Here is a 22,167-nt window from a genome sequence, read left to right as displayed (position 1 = left end):
CTCCTGCAGCTCATCCTCAGACATGGAATACAGTTTCCCGGCTGGCAGCGTCGCTCCTGGCAGGAGGTCAATCTTGCAGTCATAGGGCCTGTGGGGGGGCAGCTTGTCCGCTTCCTTCTCGCAGAAAACCTCCAAAAACGCTGCGTACTTGCGTGGCACTGCTTGCAGCGTGCTCAATTGTAGCTGCGGGTCGTCCCCTCCGTCTTCCGGGCTAGGAAGGATGCAATGTTCCGCGCAATAGGAGGAGCCGAAGGTCAGTTGGCGTTGGTACCACGCCAATGCTGGGCTGTGCCTGTGCAGCCAACTCATGCCGAGGACTACCGGCGTGTCCGACAGGTGTGTGACATTAAAGCTGATGACTTCTCGGTGATTTCCAATCCGCATCACCATTGGTTGCGTTTGTTGCACCACCTGCCCCCCTAGCAAGTCCCTGCCATCCACTGTGACAACCTTCAGGGGCAGTGTGGCTGGCAGCAGTGGTATATTGTGCTGCTGAATAAAATCCAGTCCTATAAAGTCGGCGTTGCTGCCGGAGTCAATGGTGATCGGCACTTCCAGAGTGCTTCCGTTGGGCAGTTGGAGAGACGCTGTAAGCTGCACCACTGGTTTGGGTGGGAGGGGGTCTGTGGGCTGCAAAATCTCTGGGGATTGTTTCATTGATTTGTCTGGCTGGACCCCAGTACCTCTTCCTCCAGCCAGACTCTGTCGTTTCCCTGCTGCGTTGCTTCTGTCACTGTTGCCGATGCTGCAGTGTGCTTGTGGAGCCTCTGGGGACACTCTTTCGCCATGTGTTGAGCACTGTCGCAGATGTAGCACTTCCTGTTCCCTCTAGGAGGCTTCGTCTTGACTGCTCCCGGCGTCAGGGCTCTGGTAGCTGACTGAGCCCTGGCACCTCCGAGCTCCATCGGTTCCTCTCCCCCTCCCTGCGAGGGCGTGGACTGCGCACGCGCTGCTTCTTTGGGATAGAAGGGAGGTGCTCTGGCTGGTGCCCTTCCCCAACGTCCTTCTTCTCTGTTGCAAGGACGTTCCTCCAGATGCACCCCGATCTCCAGAGCCCTCTGGACCACTTCCTGGGTGCTCCTTGGCCTCTCCCCCCTTCCAATCTCGGCTTTTACTTCTGTATTCAAGCCCTCCCAAAAGAGATCTCTCACTGGCGCAGACGCTTTGTCCCATCCCAGTGCATGAACCAGTCCGAAGAAACGCGTATGGTACTGACGCACGCTGGCTTTGCCTTGCTTAAGTCCATGTATGTCTCTCCTGGCAATATCAACGTCTATCTTTGATAAAAAACACGAGTCCATAGCTTTAATGAAAGCCTTCGCGTCTTGGAGCGCCGGATCATTGTCCCTCCATAAATTTCTCAGCCACGTTTTGGCTTCACCATGCAAATGGGATAGGATAAACCCCACTTTCTCTCTTTCATCTCTAAAGTCTTTGTCAAGCAGATCCAGCGCAAACAACAGGTCTGCTCTAAAGTTGGGGTACTGCTGTAAACTCCCGTCAAAATGGGATACAAGGCTGCCTCCCCTCTTTCCCAATCCAATGCCCTCTGCTTTGGATCCAGGTGGCCCCTGTTTGGAAATCACGTCCAATCTTACTTGGAGATCCCGGTAGGCGCTACTCATTTCCTCCTCTCTTTTTCTGGATGCAATTACCTCCGTGCTGAGTCGTGTCACAGCTTCTTGCAGGGCTGATATCTGCTCTTCCGTCGTCATCTTGCCTGAGTTTTGTGAGCTCTGGGAGCACCCCTCCTCTGCCCTCGCTGCGTCAACTCACGTGGCGAGGTTCTTGGTGCCAAAACTTTAAAAATTGAGATAGAGCTTACTGTCAGAGCTGGCTCCGGGTCCCAGCTCACCAAGGACCAACGCTAGCCGGTAGTACAGTATCAAAGTCTTTATTGAAGAATAGTCTCCATTTACAAGTCTCAGCGTCCCAGCTCTACGTCTGAGCTTTAGACCGGCGAAGCTCTATCTGGATCTCCGCCCCCTGTGCACCAGCTTAAAACTCTAATCTTACTCCACCTCCTCCTTCTCTCTCTCTTCCTCTGGGTCTTACTACCCCCCGGGGTCTCTTCCCTCCTGGACTCTTCTGACGCAGAGCTGGACCCCTCTGACTCCTCCCCCTCTCTTCGGCGTGCTTTAGGACCTGGCTCCCTACCCGGGCTGCCCACCTTGCCGCCCTCCTGCACATTTGAACTTGGCGCGCGCGCGCGTTTAACTTTCCTGATGACCGTTTCCTCGCTCCCTGACGAGGGTGTGGCCACTCCTGCCTCACGCTCTCCCTCTGCCTGCGCGCTCCCTGATCCCGATGCCTTGGACTCCTCCCCCCTACTGCACTCTGGGGGGGACGCTGGTCCGGATTTCCAGCTGCTACTCTCTGAGTCCCCTTCTTCCCGAGGTGTCCCCCTGGGCACTCCCCTTGCCCTGACCATGGGGGCCCCTTTCTGTGAATCCTCCGAGTCACTGGAGAGACTCAGAGATCTTGGACTACTGTCGCCGCTGACATTTCCTTCCGACTCCTCCCCCTCGCTCTCTGTTTCTTCCCTCTCCAGTGACTCTGCTCCTGAACCCCTGACATGTGCGCTCTGGCTTATGTCACAGTGTTCCATTTCGCCAGAAGCAGTTTAGTCCTGCTGGCCACATAACCCGAAAAGCTGTCTGTGGACAAACACCAGTTCCCTTGGTCTGAAAAGTTAGATGAGCGCCGCACCCCATAGTGACCTTTGACATGACTTAACTATCCAAAAGAATTGATGCCGAAGAATTGATGCTTTTGAATTCTGGTGCTGGAGGAGACTCTTGAGAGTCCCATGGACTGCAAGAAGAACAAACCTATCCATTCTTAAGGAAACCAGCCCTGAGTGCTCACTGGAAGGACAGATCCTGAAGCTGAGGCTCCAAGACCTTGGCCACCTCATGAGAAGAGAAGACGCCCTGGAAAAGACCCTGAAGTTGGGAAAGATGGAGGGCGCAAGGAGAAGGGGACAACAGAGGACAAGATGGTAGGACAGTGTTCTGAAAGAGACCAGCATGAGTTTGACCAAACTGCGGGAGGCAGTGGAAGACAGGAGGGCCTGGCGTGCTCTGGTCCAGGGGGTCACAAAGAGGAGGACATGACTAAACGACTAACCAACAACAACAACCATCCAGGGGTCCTTTCCCTTTTACCTCTCCTAAGCCTGTACATGTCCTGCTTTATGTATTATGCAGCCTTACATGTTTACCTGTGTAAACCTTGGAGATGGGATTTTTGGGTAGAAATAAAAGTGGAGAGTTTACTGGCTGCTGCAGTTAGATTCCCATGTGTGCTTGGTCATATTTGTCATGAGTCTTTTACCATTTACTCTCTAGTCACTGGTCTACCCTTACATGGTTCTTCAGAATACCAAGGAGCTGACAGGCTGTGATTAATAATAATAATAATAATAATAATAATAATAATAATAATATATTTATACCCCACACACCCAGCTGGGTTTCCCCAGCCACTCTGTGCAGCTGTATTGACAGCCCAGGGCATCTGCCCATGACCCAAGGCCTTAGGAGGAAATCCCCCCCCCCATCTCAGAAAACAATCATAATTGATAACAGTGATATACCGCTTAATATGCAAAATGCAACAAATACTGTACAAATAAATACATCATTAGAAACAGAGAAGCCATCAATAAAACATTCAGTGAAGCACAAATAAATAATGAAGCACAATAATGTGATGCAACCCAGGAGCCCCGCAAATCCCTGCTTAAATACACGGGTCATAGAAGTGTCCAAGGCCAGGATAGCCCCCTTCCGACTCCTCTCAAGCCAAGTCTGGCTGCTGTCCGAAGAAACCTGCTGGATTCAACGGGGAGAGGCAGATAATGGCACTGGCCGGAGCATCTCGCGGGAGATGGGGAGAAAGAAAGTTCCCTGGAATCTTCTGGTGGAGAGATCTCTTAAGGGACTAGACTGACCGGCAAGGGATTTCTCTAACTCGCAGCAGCAGCAGCAAAGCGTCTCTCCAGCCCCCATGCGGCTGAAATGAAGGCGACGGATTGGAGGGGGGGGTGGTACCCAGGAGGCATTTTGCTTTGTTTTGCGGAGTCTTCAAAACTGGACTCGGGGGCCTTTGATTCCCCCGCGGGGTCCCCTTTTCGGCTCCTGATCTCGGGGTGGCAGCAGCAACAGCAGCCCAAGTTTGGATCTGGGTGCGCGGGAGGCGCACGCCCTTCCATTCTGCTCTGGACCAGGAACCCGCTTCCAGCTCGTCTTGGGCAGTGCAGCCGAGGTTGCCCCCCCCCAGCCACCCCCCGTCCCCTCCTTTGCTTGGAAGAAGCGGCCGTCCTCCTTTCCACCGATTCTTCCTCCTGCGCTCCGCTCCCTGGCCGGAGGTGTCCAGCTCCGGTGCGCCCTCGAAGCGCGCGGCGGCGGGGCTGCTTGGGGAAACCTGCGCACCTGCCGCCCAGCCAGGTAAGAAGGAGGGACTTTTCTTGCGCTGCCTGGTCGAGGGCGGAGGGCGGAGGAGGAAGGACCATCTTTAGCCTGGATAAAAGAGGAGATATGATAGCCATCATCTTCCAATATCTCAAGGGGCGCCCTGCGCACATGGAAATGGCAGCAAGCTTCTTTTCTCCTGCTCCAGAGCTTAGGACTCGAACCCATGGCTTCAGGAGTTTCCGACTCAACATCAGGAAGAACTTTCTGACAGCAAAAGCTGTTTGGACTCCCTTGGAGGGCGGTGGGCTCTTCTTCCTTGGTGGTTTTTAAGCAGAGGTCGGGTGGCCATCTGTCCCGGATGCCTTAGTTGAGATGCCTGCATTGCAAGGGGGGGGTTGGACTAGATGACCCCTGGGTCCCTTCCAACTCTATGATTCTGTGACCATGCTCACCTTCGTGCGCACCCTGACCCTTTGCGGCTGGCGGGGCTCCAGGAGGATCTGCAGAACTCATTGCAGCAGGACTTTCGTTCACCTTCTCCCCTTTGGCCGTGAAACAGCCACCTAATTGGCTCCAATGACCTCCTCAGTAGTGGGAAGGCTTTTCTCACCTGGAGTAATAACTGGCCTGCCTAGTTGAGTAAGGGTTAATGTATGTATGGCATGATGGACCCTTCAGGAAGGGATGGGGGCCATACCTGCTTCATTCCCTCTTCCAAATTTAGATGCACCACAGCCCTGTGATGTAGGTTAGACTGAGAGAGAGCTGCGCACCCAAGATCATCCAGAAGTTTGAACCCAGGTCTCTCCCCTCCAAGTCAGGTACTCTGACCACTACGCCAGGCTGGTTGTCTGGACTTCATTTTGCTCACTTTGTAAGCATCAATTTCTCTCAAGGCAGATGGCTGGTGCCTTGCTGCCTACCTCACAAGGCTGTTGTGAAGGGGGGGGACATTATATTCTGCGCTCTCCCCCCCACTTATGTACCATGACAACGGAAGAGGGCACAGCTTTCTCCCCTTGTTTTCCAATAATGGAAGTCCAGGTGTGAGGCGTGGCCAGTCTTGAGCGCACAATACCTGGGCAAAGCTGTCCAGTGGAACTGCTCCAAATCTTCTCCATCTCACCCCTCAAATAGTAATTTAAACCTTTGGTGGCTTTTTGATGTAAAGCACTTGAATCTGCTTTGACTTGGACACTCCTCTTGTCCAACCAGAATTTACTCTCAGGGTCAGCTAGTTGCTTGTGTCTTGATGAATTTCGGTTATTGTAACAAAATAATAAAAAAATCCTTCCAGTAGCACCTTAGAGACCAACTAAGTTTGTTATTGGTATGAGCTTTCGTGTGCAGGCACACTTCTTCAGATACACACGAAATCTCATACCAATAACAAACTTAGTTGGTCTCTAAGGTGCTACTGGAATGAATTTTTTTATTTTGTTTCGACTACGGCAGACCAACACGGCTACCTACCTCTAACTTTGGATATTGTAGACTGAGATCTTGACAGGGAGGAGGACTGCTGCCTGTTGCCTCTGTGCTTGACCATTGTCCATTTTGGCTTATTACACAAGGCCAGTTAATCCTTTGCACACACACACACACACAGAGAGAGAGAGAGAGAGAGAGAGAGAGCGCTTTGAAAGAGGCAAACATGAAAGACCACTCCTAAACCATTCTTCCCTGGACCAAGACTTTTTGAAAAGAAGCAGAAAGACACGGCGTGTGTTTGTGTGGAACAGAGGCTGTAGCTCAGTGGCGCAGCACATGCTTAGCATACAGAAAGGTCCAGGATCTCTCCCTGGTGTCCTCCTCCCTGGGACTGAAGCTGAGAGGGGCTGACCTCAGGCCAATGAAGGAGTGCATGACCGCAGTGGCATGTGGTCATTGGACTAGGGGAACTGGGCAAGTTGTCTGAATGTTCCCCTGGCGCCACCTTCCCAAAGCCCAGGAAGCTTCTGCGTGGCTTAGGGAGGGAGATGCAATGCTCCGACGGGTCCAAGAGCCTTCCTGCCAACTTCCCAAAGCCTGGAAAGCTTCTGCCCAGCTTGGAGTGGGAGGTTTGATGCTTATACATCAGGACATCACATGCATGACCTCCCTGTCCCCCAGAGCACTCACAAGCTGACACCTCTGGCCCTAACTGTCCCCCTATGAAAAATTTCACCGCACACCTCTGTATGGCAGAGATCCCAGAAACACAGAATTGCAGAGTTGGAAGGGACCACGAGGATCATCTAGTCCAACCCCCTGCAATGCAGGAATCTTTTGCCCAATGTGGGGCTCAAATCCATGGCCCTGAGCTCAAGAGTCTCGTGCTCCGCTGACTGAGCTACCAGGTGGGCGAGTCAGAGACCTCCTCATTCATGCCTCAGCCAGGCCACTCCACCAGTTCTTGAGTGAGCCACAATCTAGACAACGACCGCCTGCCTGGACACACGTAACTGGGAGAAACGAGAAATGCTTCTGCCACCCTGATTCACACGATAATTATGGCATATCCTCAAAGTTGGTGAGACGTAACAAAGAGTTCCAAACCAAGGTTCAAGTTGGCTCCCATGAGCAAGTTGACTTTGATTGTTAACTTAATTGCTGCCATGTTTCTGTCACTGTTTTGCTTATGACCAACCCTCCCTCCCCCTTTTCAGGACACCCTAGAGGGGAGGAATTTGTTGCACATCTTGCTTGCTGCCACTGGGTACACCTGATCTTGAGTTTCTTGGGACTGCGACACGTTAAATTGCAGTGCCCAGACAATGTGGTTGAACGAAGGCTTACAATGCGCCGTGGAAATGGGATTGAATTACTCTAACCAGTGCGATAACACCCAGAAACAACAGCCGAAGACCGTGCAGGACCTCTGTACTATAACAATTGTGGGTAAATGTATAAGGAAAGAGTTACAACTTTTAATGTCATTTGAAGTAAATATATGCCAGTTTTCCTGCCAACCTAGCAGTTCAAAAGCATGTCAAGGTGCAAGTAGATAAATAGGTACCGCTCCGGTGGGAAGGTAAACGGCGTTTCCGGGTGCTGCTCTGGTTCACCAGAAGCGGCTTAGTCCTGCTGGCCACATGACCCGGAAGCTGTACGCCGGCTCCCTCGGCCAATAAAGCGAGATGAGCACCGCAACCCCAGAGTCAGCCACGACTGGACCTAATGGTCAGGGGTCCCTTTACCTTTACCTTTATATGCCAGTTTAAAATGTGTGGGGGTTTGGGGATTCTTATAATGTTAGGATGGAAGAGCATTTTAAGCTGGACTAGAGGCAATCAACTTTATCCCCAAAGTGAGTGGCTTCCAACATATATCAAAACATTATTAAGCATTAAAAAACTTCCCTAGACTAGGCTGCCCTCAGATGGCTCGGGGCTTGGATAACTCCATACCCTCCAACATTTCTCCGATGAAAATAGGGATGTCCTAAGGAAAAGCGGGACATTCTGGGATCAAATGAGAAACCAATATGGCTTCTGTAAATCCAGGATTGTCCCTGGAAAATAGGGGCCCTTGAGGGTGTGCATTCTGTTTGTGGATATTAATTATTTCTGGTTTTCCTGAGATGGCCAATATAGCTCTTAAACTATGCTGCTTCAAGTTAAGTAGGTCCCCCCCCCCCGTCTGTCTTTGAGACAAAGGGGTCCTTACTATCTCCCATCTGTCTTTCCTCAGACATCCTCTGAGAGCAGCTGTAAGAACTCCCCCTTTTCAGCAGCCGTCTTGGCCATTGCATGGGTCTTTCTGACCAGTGGAGTCCTCCTCAGTTTCTTCTTTCTCATCTTCACAATTCACTTCAGAAAGAACAGGTAAGGCCAGAAATATAGTGTGGTTCTGTTTTCAGTAGCTGGGCATACTGCTCTAAGGCTCCATTGTTCTGGAAAAATCTTTTGCTATCATATACAGTACAGAAAGGCATTTTTTCTCTGAACATTTGAAAATTAGCTTTAAAAAGAGCAGAATATATCATCATGTTGTGCAAAACTGCATGATTGTCTACATTTACACTGCAGATATTTAACAACAACTATTCCCAAGGTTGCCACAGGTTAATAAAATTGTTTTTAAGTCAGCAAAATAAAACAATGAATATAAAACGGTTTAGAACAAATTCAGAACAAGCAACAGAAAATGATGGCTGGAGGTCTGGGAGGAATGAAAAGGTGTTTACGTGTCTCCAAAAGGACAACTTCAGACGCAAAATGTGAAAACTTTGCAAAGAGGTTTAGGTGTGTCTTCTGCTGTGCAGGAGCTGAAGTTCAGGAACCTCTTATTATTATTCCCTATTGAATTTATATACTGCCCTAAACCCAGAGGTCTCAGGGCGGTTCACAGAAAAGATCAACATAAACTTACTGAGAATCCTCATCCTAGGGACTTCCTACGAAAAAGGGGGACATTCTGGGATCAAATCAGAAACCGGGATGGCTCCTGTAAATCCGGGTCTGTCCCTGGAAAATAGGGACGCCTGGAGGGCCTGGAAGGGTTTGTGGTGATTTTATGTGTTCCTTTTTGGTGGGGAGAGGCCTCCTATTTTGGAAACTGCACCTGAGCCCCCAACCACTTTAATCCAGCCTCGCTACTGAGTGATGCCACTTGGGATATTCAAGTGCAGTGTCCCTATTATGCTGTATCAGTGTGGTGGCAACAACAGTGTGGTGGTACATCTTCTTTTCATCAATGATGCTGTGGAAGAGGTGAACCAGCGCCTTGGACCAGGAAAGGGATGGTTGAGAGCCAACCAACTAAAGCTCAATCCTGGTAAGATGGAGATGTTTTGGTTTCAGAGATAGTATTGGGCCTCCTTTGGATGACGTTGCCAACTTTCTGAGGGATCAGGTCTGCAGTCTGAGGTGCTATTAGACCCAGCTCTCTAGCTCTGGAGGCCCGATTGTCTTCAGGGGCAAAAAGCACTGGGGAGCATTGAAAAAGGACTTCTCAGATAAAGCATAGCAGGAGGGGGAAATTATTGCATTACATGGGTTGTAAGAGTGGGGCAAGCCTAACTTCTCTATCCAAGGGAAGCTTGGATAGCTCACTTGGTTAGAACATGGTGCTGATAACTCCAAGGTTGCAGGTTCCATCCCTGTATGAGACAGCTGCATATTCCTGCGTTGCAAGAGGTTGCACTAAATGATCCTCAGGGTCCCTTCCAACTCTACAATTCTATTTGTTGTTGTTGTTTCGTCGTTTAGTCGTGTCCGACTCTTCGTGACCCCCTGGACCAGAGCACGCCAGGCCCTCCTGTCTTCCACTGCCTCCCTCATGCTGGTAGCTTCGAGAACACTGTCCCACTATCTCATTCTCTGTCATCCCCTTCTCCTTGTGCCCTCCATCTTTACAACAAAATAATAATAATAATAATAATAATAATAATAATAATAATAATAATAATAATAATTCCCCCAGCCACTCTGGGCAGCTCCCACAGAAACCAAAAACACACACCAGGGTCTTTTCCAGGGAGTCTTCTCTTCTCATGAGGTGGCCAAAGTATTGGAGCCTCAGCTTCAGGATCTGTCCTTCCAGGGAGCACTCAGGGCTGATTTCCTTCAGAATGGAGAGGTTTGATCTTCTTGCAGTCCATGGGACTCTCCAGAGTCTCCTCCAGCACCAGAATCCAAAAGCATCTATTATTCAGCGATCAGCCTTCTTTACAGTCCAGCTTTCTTTTCCATACATCACTGCTGGGTAAATCATAGCTTTAACGATACGGACCTTTGTTGGCAAGGTGATGTCTCTGCTTTTTAAGATGCTGTCTAGGTTTGGCATTGCTTTTCTCCCAAGAAGCAGGCATCTTTTAATTTCGTGGCTGCTGTCACCATCTGCAGTGATCATGGAGCCCAAGAAAGTAAAATATCTCACTGCCTCCATTTCTTCCCCTTCTGTTTGGCAGGAGGTGATGGGCCCAGTGGCCACGATCTTCGTTTTTTTGATGCTGAGCTTCAAAATTCTCTGGTTCCTCTTTCATAACCCTTGCCTCCATGTTTTCTTCTCTCCCTTGTCTGCTGGAGGATTGTGAAAATGTCCAGTCCTAACCTGAACATGGTGACCCTGCTGGGAAGTGGCTTGACCTACAGTAGCGCTTACCTCTTTGGAGTTGAAATACACAATTCATTGACCAGGCCATCCCTGGAGATGCTGGTTCAGGTGGGTGAAAGCCAGAGGTGTGGCTCACGGGGCATTGCTCTGGTGGGGACATGTTTATATTGCAAATTAGGCAGAATTCAAAGGGGTATGTGGACAAATCATGCATGCGCAGACAGATCAATCCTGCCCCATAGCTCCCCTTCAGAAAGAACTCTTCCACAAGGTCCAAACTGTTCTTTCAACTCCTAAAGTGTAACATTCCAAGGCATGGGCTGAAGGAATGTGATGCAATGACCTTGCAGAAACTAAGCAGGCTTGGTTCTATTGGCATCTTCTGCCTGGGAATCCTATGTAGCCTATGCTGAGATAAATATCTGAGAGATGTAATAAATAGTTTTTGAGAGCCAGTCCAATGTAGGGAATAGACTCAGACTGGGGTTATAATCCTCATTCTGCCATGAAACTCACATTTCAACACCTTCCATTACATGAAATCTTGAATAATATCTACTATGCCAAAAATAATAATGACATGCGCAGCTCAGTATCTTAAAACCAAACAGTCTGAATATTCCTAAAATAAGTCCATGAAAACAACCCTCTTTGTATATACTTTTGCTAGTGTGATCCCAATGGAACTCCGACAAAAAGATACCCAGATTTCAATCTCTGTTTTTGTAAAGAGCAAACTGCCGTTCTAAGGCTGGAGCTGACCTGTTTGGCGGAGCGTGAATTACCATTGTATCGTTTCTTTTCGGTCCAACCAGAGGAAGAGTTACGAAACAGAGACTGAAATCAGGGTATCTTGTTGTTATTTTGGCATTGTGTATATTATTTAAGATTTCATGGAATAGAAGTTGTTGAAATGTCATACATTATTGTTAACAAATTTTTGTAAATCAGCATACAGAGTTGTTTAGTTTGTGATTTATCTCTTTGTATTCCTTGGGTGTGCGATTGAGTCGTTCCCCAGCACCAGGCTCCTGAAATTGGCTCCCAAGATGTGAGCAGGACCAGGATAACATTGTTAGTGGCACTGAAGAGAATTAGTGGGATCACGCTTCTTCTGTCCTTGTGGCAGAGTGGCTGCCATTTTTTAAAAAGCTACAGGAGATCTTGATTACAAATATCCCATGTTTATCTTGAAACTTCGCTTTATGGACCTCTGTGTTTTTGTTTCTCTCCCCTCCTCCTCCTCCTCCACAACCCAACACACTCCCCTACAGGTGAGAATCAGCTTGTTGTGTATTGGGGTCTCTCTGGCTTTCGGCCCCATTCTAGGGAAAAGTTGGCGGTTGTATAAGGTGTTCAGTCGGCAAGTTCCAGACAAGAGAGTGGTGAGTTCTTACAATGTACATCCAGCTGTCAGACACAAAGAAGACTGGACCACAGTTATTGGGACTAAAATATACATGTTGGAAGCAGTCACCATGTATAGGGCCGGATTCAGTGGCCCCTGGACAAAGTGCGCTCAGTGAGTCCTGCTACCTGGAGGCAGCAGGCCTCACCTGGGGATGCCCCCTCACTCCTGTCAGTGGAACTTTCCTTCAGCAGTGCTGGGCTCAGAACATGGCAGGTGGTTGCAGAGGCTGGCAGTATTTTCAGATTAGTTGGCCGTTCCTTGAATTCCCATACAGCTTTCAGCCTTGTGCCGGAAGCTGTACTGACCACTCAAAGTAGATAAGTAAAGGTAAAGGACCCTTGGACAGTTACGTCCAGTCAAAGGCAACTATAGTGTTGCTGTGCTCATCTCGCTTTCAGGCTGAGGAGCCCAGTGTTTGTTTGTCCACAGACAGCTTTCCGGGTCATGTGGCCAGAAGGACTAAATCGCTTCTGGCACAGCAGAACACTGTGATGAGTGCCAGAGCGCACCAAAATACCATTTTCCAGCTTGCAAACTGCAACTATCTTTTCCTTTTGCTTATATCAGGCAAAACTGCAATCCCAAAAACTCTACCACTGACCTTGATCTTCTACCTAACTCTGAGGTCAGGGAAGGGCGTCACCCATTTTCCTGCTGGTGCAGTTTTAGCTTTGCTGACGACTCCCTTAATGGGCCATCACCCTCCCCTTTGTGCTCTTTTAATGGCCCATCTTGCCAGGCGATTACTTCATCAGGAAGCCAGTCTGGCTTATATTTTAACCTGGTTTATATTTTAACATGATAAATTCAGCACCTGGCACTCAGAAATTAGAAGGGGAGTCCAGGCACGATAAAGAATTTGTTTTCTGTGGTGTTATTTTGTCATCTCACTCTTTTTGGTATTTGATAACAAAGGAAAGATTAGCTGGTCCTGATTTCTGGCTATGTTCTCTAGTCTTGTTTATCTCAGTACTGTACAATGGTACCTCAGGTTACATACGCTTCAGGTTACAGACTCCGCTAACCCAGAAATATTACCTCAGGTTAAGAACTTTGCTTCAGGATGAGAACAGAAATCATGTGGCGGCCGCAGGAGCCCCCATTAGCTAAAGTGGTGCTTCAGGTTAAGAACAGTTTCAGGTTAAGAACGGACCTCCGGAACGAATTAAGTACTTAACCCGAGGTGCCACTGTATATGGTTTTGGGGGAAACTCCTCTGTGCGCACAAAAGATGAACTGCGATATTGACACAACAGATGACCAAGTGAGCAAGTTGGGCGTCTCTTTTACAGATTATCAAGGATTTCCAGCTGCTGGTGATGGTGTCTGTGTTAGTGCTGGCGGACATTATCCTGCTCTTGACATGGATGTCCGTGGATCCAGTCCAGTGTCTCCAAAGTCTCAATGCAGATCTGAAGGTAAGATGAGGAGGGAGTGCAGGCTGGATGTCTGGACATCAATTGTGAACATGGGTGCATCACTAAGAGAAAGCTGCGCACCCTCCAACTTTCAAAATATGAAAACAAGGAAAACTCTGCCCCCATATTATACAGTACTTGGGTGAGGTCAGGTTGGAGCTTAATGATATGGGGTTGGGGGAGCTTTGAGTTTGAAGATAGAGCCAATGCAATCACTGCTGTAAATGTGCTAGAAATGAGAATTTAAGGCAGACCTTGAGCAGATAATTCCCTAGGCAAACCTCAGATTATTGAGTTAGTCAAACATGTAACAAAACACATATGTAACCCATTGCTGTGGAATTTAGCTTGTATAATTAGGTATTTTAGGACACACTTATCTTTTGTTGTTGTTACAGAACAGTGACTATCAGAGAGAAGGGACTACTAGCCAAGCTGCTTAGTAAATCCATGCCAGAGAATTACTACATGCAAACTTCAACAGACTTTTGTACAGCACTGTTCCCATTTTACAGCTCGGGAATATAGAGGATGAAAGATTAAAAATGCCGGCTAATTAGTAGATTCATCACATAGAAGGAGCCTAATGACAACCATTCTGTTTTACAAATGGGAAACAAGGAGGCTAAAGAAAGCAGTGGCTGAAGTGGGTGTGATTGTGGTTGCTTTCAGACTAGCTGTTCAGCACGCACTCAGCTTGATCAGCTTGTGGAGAGTTTAGATAATGTGCATCAAAGCAGGTGTTATCCGGCTTGACAGTGCATTTCCCCGTCACTTTTCTTATCGCAAAATGTATTATCTTTCGGGGAAGCAGGTTTGTTATGTAAAAGCTCCAAATATGCTTTAATAGTGCAGCCTGAATTTGCCAGGATAGGATTGAATCCCACCTGAAAATAGTGACAATATAGATGTTGCCAGTGGGACGCAGGTGGCGCTGTGGGTTAAACCACAGAGCCTCGGGCTTGCCGATCAGAAGGTCGACAGTTCGAATCCCCGCGATAGGGTGAACTCCCGTTGCTCGGTCCCAGCTCCTGCCTACTTAGCAGTTCAAAAGCCCGTCAAAGTGCAAGTAGATAAATAGGTACCGCTCCGGCGGGAAGGTAAACGGCGTTTCCGTGCGCTGCTCTGGTTCACCAGAAGCGGCTTAGTCATGCTGGCCACATGACCTGGAAGCTGTACGCCGGCTCCCTCGGCCAAAAAAGCGAGATGAGGGCCGCAACCCCAGAGTCGGCCACGACTGGACCTGATGGTCAGGGCTCCCTTTACCTTTATAGATGTTGCCAGTGATTGCAGCAAGCAAGCAAGCAAGAAAGCAAACAATTCCCACATATCCATGTGAATCCATTATTTATTCCAAGTCTGATTTCAGCACTGAAGTGCAATCAGAAGTAGACATTTCAATTCTGTTGCATCCTGGGCATTTTGCAGCTGGGAAGAAGCCTTCTGTTTTGTGTTTCAATTCTCTGCTAGATGACAGAGAGCGGTTTGACTTGCACAGTGAGCCAAGGGTACTTCTGCACATCAGCGTACTCTGATCTTTGGCTTCTTCTCTTTCTGGGATTTAAGGTATGAAATTGGTTCCAGTTTCTCGTTGATCATGGCTATTTATTTTTAGAAAATCAACCAGGCAAAGGCAAAGTGTGTGACAAACGCCATATCTCATTTGGCTCACATTTCGCAGACGAACTTTTATAACACTTGTAACTCATTATCATACCCAGGGCTCTTCCTGAACATTGGCCCCTCTGCTGGCACACATTGTAAAAGCTCTTCTCTAAGTTGTATTATAAAAAGGGACACGGGTGGCGCTGTGGTCTAAACCACAGAGCCTAGGACTTGCCGATCAGAAGGTCGGCGGTTCTAATCCTCGCGACGGTTTGCTCCCGTTGTTTGGTCCCTGCTCCTGCCAACCTAGCAGTTTGAAAGCACGTCAAAGTGCAAGTAGATAAATAGGTACCACTCCGGTGGGAAGGTAAGCGGCTTTTCTGTGCGCTCTGACTTCCATCATGGTGTCCTGTTGCGCCAGAAGCGGTCTAGTCATGCTGACCACATGACCTGGGAAGCTGTCTGTGGACCAACGCTGGCTCCCTCGGCCTGAAAGCGAGATGAGCGCCGCAACCCCATAGTCGCCTTTGACCGGACTAAACCGTCCAGGGGTCCTTTACCTTTTTTTAAACCTATTATTTTATAGCAGGGCTGGTGAACACTACTGCCTTTCCAGAGGTCTTCCAACTCCCACTGTTTCCAGCCACCAGGGCCAATGGTCAAGACAAATGGAAGTTGTAGTCTTGCAACATCTAGAGAACCTCAGGTTTCCCATACCTGCCTTGCTTTTCTTATTGTATAGGCGCTTCCTTGCCTCTTCTGTATTTCATGCTTGCTAATTATCTGGTAAGGGACGCGGGTGGTGCTGTGGGTTAAACCACAGAGCCTTGGACTTGCTGATCAGAAGGTTGGCAGTTCAAATCCACACGACGGGGTGAGCTCCCATTTCTCGGTCCCTGCTCCTGCCAACCTAGCAATTCGAAAGCACATCAAAGTGCAAGTAGATAAATAGGTACCGCTCCGGCGGGAAGGTAAACGGCGTTTCCGTGCGCTGCTCTGGTTCGCCAGAAGCGGCTTTGTCATGCTGGCCACATGACCCGGAAGGTGTACGCCGGCTCCCTCGGCCAGTAAAGCGAGATGAGCGTCACAACCCCATAGTCGGCCACGACAGAACCTAATGGTCAGGGGTCCCTTTACCTTTATAATTATCTGGTAAGACTGCTTGGTTGGAGGGTTCTTGGTGGGTGGCCTAATTCAGACTCTCTCCTTTCCCAACACATTGTTGCTTTCAACTTTCCCTTTAAATCTGCAAGGGAGGAACAGATTATTGAAGGCAATTGCTAGATCATATTGGCTGAACAAATTTTAGTTTAAATCAACAGTAAAGGTGCTGACCCTGCAACAAATATGTGTTTGAATCTGATTAGGTTTCTGCAACATGTTCTACATGGGGCTGCCTCTGAAGACGGTTTGGAAACTTCAGCCGGTGAAGAATTTGGCCGCTAGTTTGCTCAACGGGGCAAGATGGTTTGAGCTTATAACACCAATCCTGGCTCAACTGCACTGGCTGCCAATTAGTTTCTGGGCCCCATTCAAAGTGCTTGTTTTGACCTATAAAGCCTTAAACAATCCCCCCCCCCCACTCCACACAAGTAGTTTAAAAGGCTGTAGATTGTTTAATTAGCCAAAGGAGGAATGTTTTTGCCTGGTGTCTTAAATATAAGTAAAGCAGGGAAGTCTATAAGTAAAGCAGGTAAGCACGGAGCCATTGGAGAAAATGTTCTTGAGTCGCCACCCTCCATCCCTCTTGGGGGCACAAGAAGAACAGGCGCACCTGGTGATCCCAGGGTCCAGACTGGTTCCTATGGGGAGAGGCAGTCTGAGCCCTGGAAGGCTTTATAGATCAAAACCAGCACCTTGAATTGGGCCCAGAAACATTATTTTTGTGTTTTTATATTGTAGACCACCCTGTGATCCTCAGAGGAAGGGTGGTATATTAATTTAATAAATACTGTAATGAAAATAATAATAAGGGGGTGGTTAATTGGAAGACGACACCTTACTAAAATACCCACATTCTGCAAAATGCTAGAACTCTTTCTCCTGAATTAACGCTTCTATAACCATGTGTTGTCGTTTTGTTTCACCGCAGGGCATCCTCTTGATCTATGGAGCCTACCTGGCTGGCCTGACGGATGATCTCAGCTGTTCGCCTGTCAACCAGTCCCTGACCCTCATCATTGGAATAGCCATTATTTTCCTCTCAACGGGTGCTATGCTCCTGGTGAATCGTTTTTTCCACTTGTGGCACAACCTGGTCTTTGGATTTACCTCAGGAGGAATCTTTCTCTGCACATCTACAATCAATTGTTTAATCTTTATTCCACAGGTAAGAAACTGGAGAGGAGGAAGAAGTCACCCGAAACATTGCTAACTGCCCTCTGCCTCCCAGAAAAGCTCAATACGTTTCCCCAAAAATGAAATTTGTAAAGGATAGCTGAGGTGCCGGCAGTGAGCTGGGAATGCGTTACTGAGATAATTTAGCCTCAAATATGTTTGTTAATCAACCAGTGGATAGAAGCAGCCTGTACTGTATTGTATTGTATGTAGCCAACTTTAGGGAATCTTCTGGATTGATAGGCAGGGTAGAAGTTAAATATATACAGTGGTACCTCAGTTTTTGAACATCTCTGTTGACAAACATTTCGGTTTTCGAATGTCATAAGCCTGGAAGTAAATGCTTTGGTTTTTGAACATGCCTCAGAAGTCAAACATGCCACGCAGCTTCCACTGAGTGCATGATCCTGAGGCCTAGCTGTCAGCTGTTGAGTTTTTGGTTTTTGAACGTTTCAGAACTCGAACGGTCTTCCAGAATGGATGACGTTCGGAAACCGAGGTACCACTGTCCTGGAAGTCCATTCCAAAACCAAAGCGTTCCAAAATCAAGGCGTGCTTTCCCATAGATTAATCTGTTCCAGGCTTTTAAAAACAACCCCTAAAACAGCAATTTAACATAGATTTTACTATCTAACGAGACCATTGATCCATAAAATGAAAGCAATAAACAATGTACTGCAACCATACAATCAATCAATCAATCAATAGCTGAACTGGGTTCCACACAGTCACAAAAACAAAAAAAAGCCGCAAAAACACAAAATAAATAACAAGAGAAGGTAGACCTCAGCATAACACTCAGAATGGAAGGGTGGCACTAAAAATGGAGCATGTTCAGCTTCTGAAAAAAGTTCACAAACCAGAACACTTTTTTCTGCGTTTGCAGTGTTTGGGCTCCAGGTTGTTCAACTTCTAAGCCATTTGAGAACCAAGGTACCACCGTATAGGATAAGAAACTTATCTGCATGAGCAATGCCTTTTCATATTAGGAACAAAATAAGAAAAAGGTTCAAATATGGCATTAGCTTCAGGTATGTGTTGTGTTGACAGACAGAGGCCTAAGCCTATAATGCGGCTTCAGGGATAAGTGTTTTTGTTTTCTTTCACTTGTTTTTTCCTCTTTCCATCTTCGTCATCTTTCAGTTTTCCTCTAATACAACTAATTTATAGGTCTACAATATACTTTAATGTTCAGCAGGTCAGAAAATGGAAGGCTTTTGAGAAACAGAAAGATGACGTCAACAATATGGCCAAGTATTTTACCAGCTCAAGCAAGAACTTCCACTCTGCCATGTACAGCGATGAAGAAATCTACCAGCTGCTGGGGGAAAAGAATTCCATGATGCAGCAGCTTGTAGAGGTGAGGAGGAACGTCCACTCAGTTGTGGCGGCAAACAGTTGCTAGCAGATAACAAGACCTTGTCTAGGGGATTTTTACTGGCTGCCAGTCTGCTACCAAGCCAAGTTCAAGGTTTTTTGGTACTAGAATATCACTCACTCAATCAATCTCCTTTATTGGCATAAGAAAAGTGCATCGTATACACAACACAGTTAACAAAACATAGTAGGAGATACTTTCAGATAAAACTGTCTAGACATTGTGAGGAACGAAAATGGTTCTTAGGACCGATGGTGACATAATGTCACAAGAACAAAGACCTTGCCCTGTTTGTGAGCTTTCCAGGGGGTGTTCAGTTCACTGGATGTTGGATTTGACAGGCAGGCAGTTTGATTCGGTGGAACAGTTTCTTTGAGAAAATATCATTTTGTTTTAATGAAGAGATGCTCACAAATTTCTGTCAGAAAACTAGCCTATCTTTGAGAAGAAACCATAAACGAATATTGCAGATGCTGTGTGTGTCTGAACGCATGTCCAACACTTTTGTGCATTCCTACACACACGACCAAGAGGTTTCGAATGTGCAACCGTGATGAATATGTGCGTACCCTTAACTTTATGCCCCAAGAAGTTTGTTCACCCAATGATGTAAGGTGGGTGGCAAAATGCAAAGCTTATTTATTTAATTACATATTTATAATCCACACTTCTATAAAAATATATATAGAGATGGTATACAACTCATCAGAATAAAATCAGCAAAAAGCAACAACATAAACCACCAGTAAGTACTGATTGGTTAAAATGAAGAAAGGGAGGGATGATTCCTATAGCAGCTCTGCTGGCAGGGAGTTTCACAGGGCAGGACCTGCCACAGTAAAGGCTTGGTCGTTTGTGAACCTGAGACTGGGGGGAACCACCCAGAGTGTCCCCTCAGAGGACCTCGGTTATCCAGGTGGAGCATAAGGAATCAGAGAGTCCTTAAGGTTCTTTGGCCGCACGTTCTCCTCCATGGTTGCACCCCATCTATAGAACCAGTGTTGTTTATTTGTTGTTAGGTTGTGAGTGGGAGAGTCATTGTTTTGTTTTCCTTCTTATTTTTTAAAAATTATGTATTGTGTTTTTATCTTGTATTCTTATGCCGTGAACTGGATTTAATAAATACATAAATAATTTTTTTTATTGCCAGACAACAACTTCCAGGCTTTTAGGATCTAATGAGATTTCAGTATTCAATTGGTTTTATGTTGCTTATTTTTTATGTCTATGTGCTTGTAACTTGTACAGTCGTACCTTGGATCCCAAACGCCTTGGTACTCGTCTGCTTTGGCTCCCGAATGCCGCAAACCCGGAAGTGAGTGTTCTGGTTTGCAAACCTTCTTTGGAAGCCAAACGTCCAACGCAGCTTTCAATTGAGTGCAGGAAATCCTGCAGCCAATCGGAATCCATGCCTTGGTTGTCAAATGTTTTTGGAAGTCGAACAGACTTCCGGAACGGATTCGTTTTGACAACCAAGGTACGACTGTACTTGTAAAGGGCATAGATAATTTACTTTGGAAGTATATGTTAAATAACTGCATATCTATTCATTCTTTCTGAATTATTCTACCTCAATTCTTTTGTATGGGTAATTAGGCCTAACTTCTGTTTTTTACCTGCACACTCTCGCTTTTCTGACAAATTTTCCCTTGGTTTATTCAATATAGAAAGATACAGCAATTGCAACTCTTCAAGAGCAAGTGAATAATGCTAAGAAGAAGCTGATGAGACTTGTGACTGCAGAGGAAAAATACAATGCGACTGACTCTCCATTTCCTCCTTCTTCCTACTCTGCAGCCAATTGTTCTTATGCAGCAGTTGAAAACCCACTGAGTTATTCTTTTTCACCTGGTCAGGGGCTAAATTCAAGGCAGCATCCTAAGCTCTCACATTCACAGTGCAAAGCAGGATTGCTTAGTAAAAAAGCTTCCACTGATGATCTGGAATGCACAAATCAACACCAGCAGAAAATCCTGCCAGAAATTGCTGTTGGGTACAGACCTCTGAATGGATGCAAGAACGCCGCTGGTCATTCAAGTGACCAAGATCAATGGTTCACCCGATATACCACCACACTTAGTATGGGCACCCCGCAGGACCCACTCGGGCAGAGTTTTTCCACACCGAGGGAGGAAGCAAAGCCGCCATGTGTGCCTCAGAGGCAGCTTCCGGGGACCAGCTATGTGAGCAGTGAAAAGCTTCAGGAAATATTGCAAGAGCTAAGTATGAACCACGTTCCTCTTGCCCAGATCTCTCCCAGGGGACCCGAGCCAAGTGTCAGTTGCAGCATGTGCACATTATGGGAGCCAGAGGAGATCCAGACAGGAGAGTCTATGAAGCTTAGTCCTTGTAAGTCAAGACAGGGGAGGAAAACCCCCAGCTCCACGGCTCCTGATACTTGGCATATTGTGGACAAGGCAACCAGCAGAAGGCAAAGGCGTTTCAGTGGATTAGCAGAATTTCATCAGGCTGCAGCAGGAGACACTGAGGACAGATGTTCTCTGCATCAGCCACCCTCTTTGTCATCACCGGCAGTTAAGAAAACGCTTAACTACCAGGCTGAAAACTGGTCCAAGCATTCCAGCAACGATGGGCGTGGCTGGCTGTTAGACAAGTGCCAAGGGAAGAATGGCGTGTCCACTCTTTATCTTAGCAGATCCAGGAATCTCCGTCATCACCAGAATTTCCTGACACACACAATGCTCGGCCCTGTCCCTTCTCAGCACTTTTATCCTGATTCTGATTCTGGCAGCAGTTCCTCTGGGAGGCTGACCCATTGCGACCTCAGGCAGCGCTGCGAAGTTTGCCACGACCACCTGTCTTCCTCTAGCGATAGCTGCATCACTGATACAGATCCCGAGTTTGGTGTGGCCCTGGACTACTGTGCAAAGCTTTATGGCAAGCGTCAACCAGTTGTGAACTTCATTGAGGATTTGGAGCCCACCTATGTGTAGGGGTTGTCAAGTCAAGAGCGCCCCCCCCAGACCCTGATATTTCAGGGTGGAAACCTGAGACCTGGGGGTGGCCCCTGGTGGTATCCTGGTGTGCAGGCCTCCCTCTGCTACCTTGAGGGGGTCAGGCAAACCTTGAGACCAGGTCAGCCGTGGAGGTCTGGCAGGGAGGGCAGTGGCATGCAGGGTGGTGGTGGTCCCAGGTGCCTTTTTTTGAAGGGATTTAAGAAGCTGCCTCCCAACAAGCTCTCTCATCGAGGACAGAGACTTCTGCAGCCAAGCTGGTGCCAAATGTATTGCTGTGTTTTCCTTTGGACCCCATCAGCGAGACCAAGGTGTGTGCACGCTCTTGTCATCTGGGCAGCCCAGAACCTCCATACACACGGCCCAGACTTGCACCCCAGAGAGAAGGGGAGTTGTCCTTTTTTTTTTTTAAAAAAAAAGGACTTTAAAAATGGTTGTCTGTGTTGCCATCTAGTGGCAATAAATCAAGAGAAACAGCTTTGTATGAAAATGAAAGGCAATTGTGGGCTTACTGAACTTGAATCCATGCCTATCCAAATACAGTGGTACCTCGGGTTACATACGCTTCAGGTTACAGACGCTTCAG

At 47.5% G+C, this 22,167-nt stretch overlaps 1 protein-coding gene across 4 annotated transcripts; it reads left to right on the top strand.

Moving 5' to 3' along the window:
• Positions 1-5,833: 5,833 nt before the first annotated feature.
• On the top strand, positions 5,834-21,986 carry GPR156 (G protein-coupled receptor 156). 4 transcript variants are annotated; one of them, XM_083419786.1, is made up of 9 exons: positions 5,834-7,294; positions 8,091-8,224; positions 10,430-10,565; positions 11,732-11,842; positions 13,161-13,286; positions 14,757-14,852; positions 16,984-17,220; positions 18,424-18,588; positions 20,274-21,986. In XM_083419786.1, the coding sequence occupies exons 1-9, from the start codon at positions 7,175-7,177 to the stop codon at positions 21,558-21,560; spliced, it is 2,412 nt and encodes an 803-aa protein (XP_083275912.1). In that variant the 5' UTR covers positions 5,834-7,174; the 3' UTR covers positions 21,561-21,986. The 4 variants fall into 4 exon arrangements, with proteins under 4 accessions (XP_083275912.1, XP_083275914.1, XP_083275913.1 ...); XM_083419787.1 differs by having other exon boundaries at positions 5,835-7,294; positions 18,427-18,588; XM_083419788.1 differs by lacking the exons at positions 10,430-10,565; positions 11,732-11,842.
• The last annotated feature ends 181 nt before the right edge of the window (positions 21,987-22,167 follow it).

The sequence above is a fragment of the Podarcis tiliguerta genome (assembly GCF_965153285.1).
Source record: "Podarcis tiliguerta genome assembly, chromosome: 17".
In the NCBI taxonomy this organism is placed as follows: domain Eukaryota; kingdom Metazoa; phylum Chordata; class Lepidosauria; order Squamata; family Lacertidae; genus Podarcis; species Podarcis tiliguerta.
The sequence above is the reverse complement of the archived record's forward strand: the minus strand, read 5'-3'. Positions and strand labels throughout refer to the sequence as shown.

Coding starts and splice junctions, on each gene's coding strand:
- GPR156 (XM_083419786.1), top strand. CDS start 7,175: ATGTGGTTGAACGAAGGCTTACAATGCGCCGTGGAAATGGGATTGAAT. Junction 7,295..8,090: donor ACCTCTGTACTATAACAATT/GTGGGTAAATGT, acceptor GTCTTTCCTCAG/ACATCCTCTGAGAGCAGCTG. Junction 8,225..10,429: donor ATTCACTTCAGAAAGAACAG/GTAAGGCCAGAA, acceptor TGTCTGCTGGAG/GATTGTGAAAATGTCCAGTC.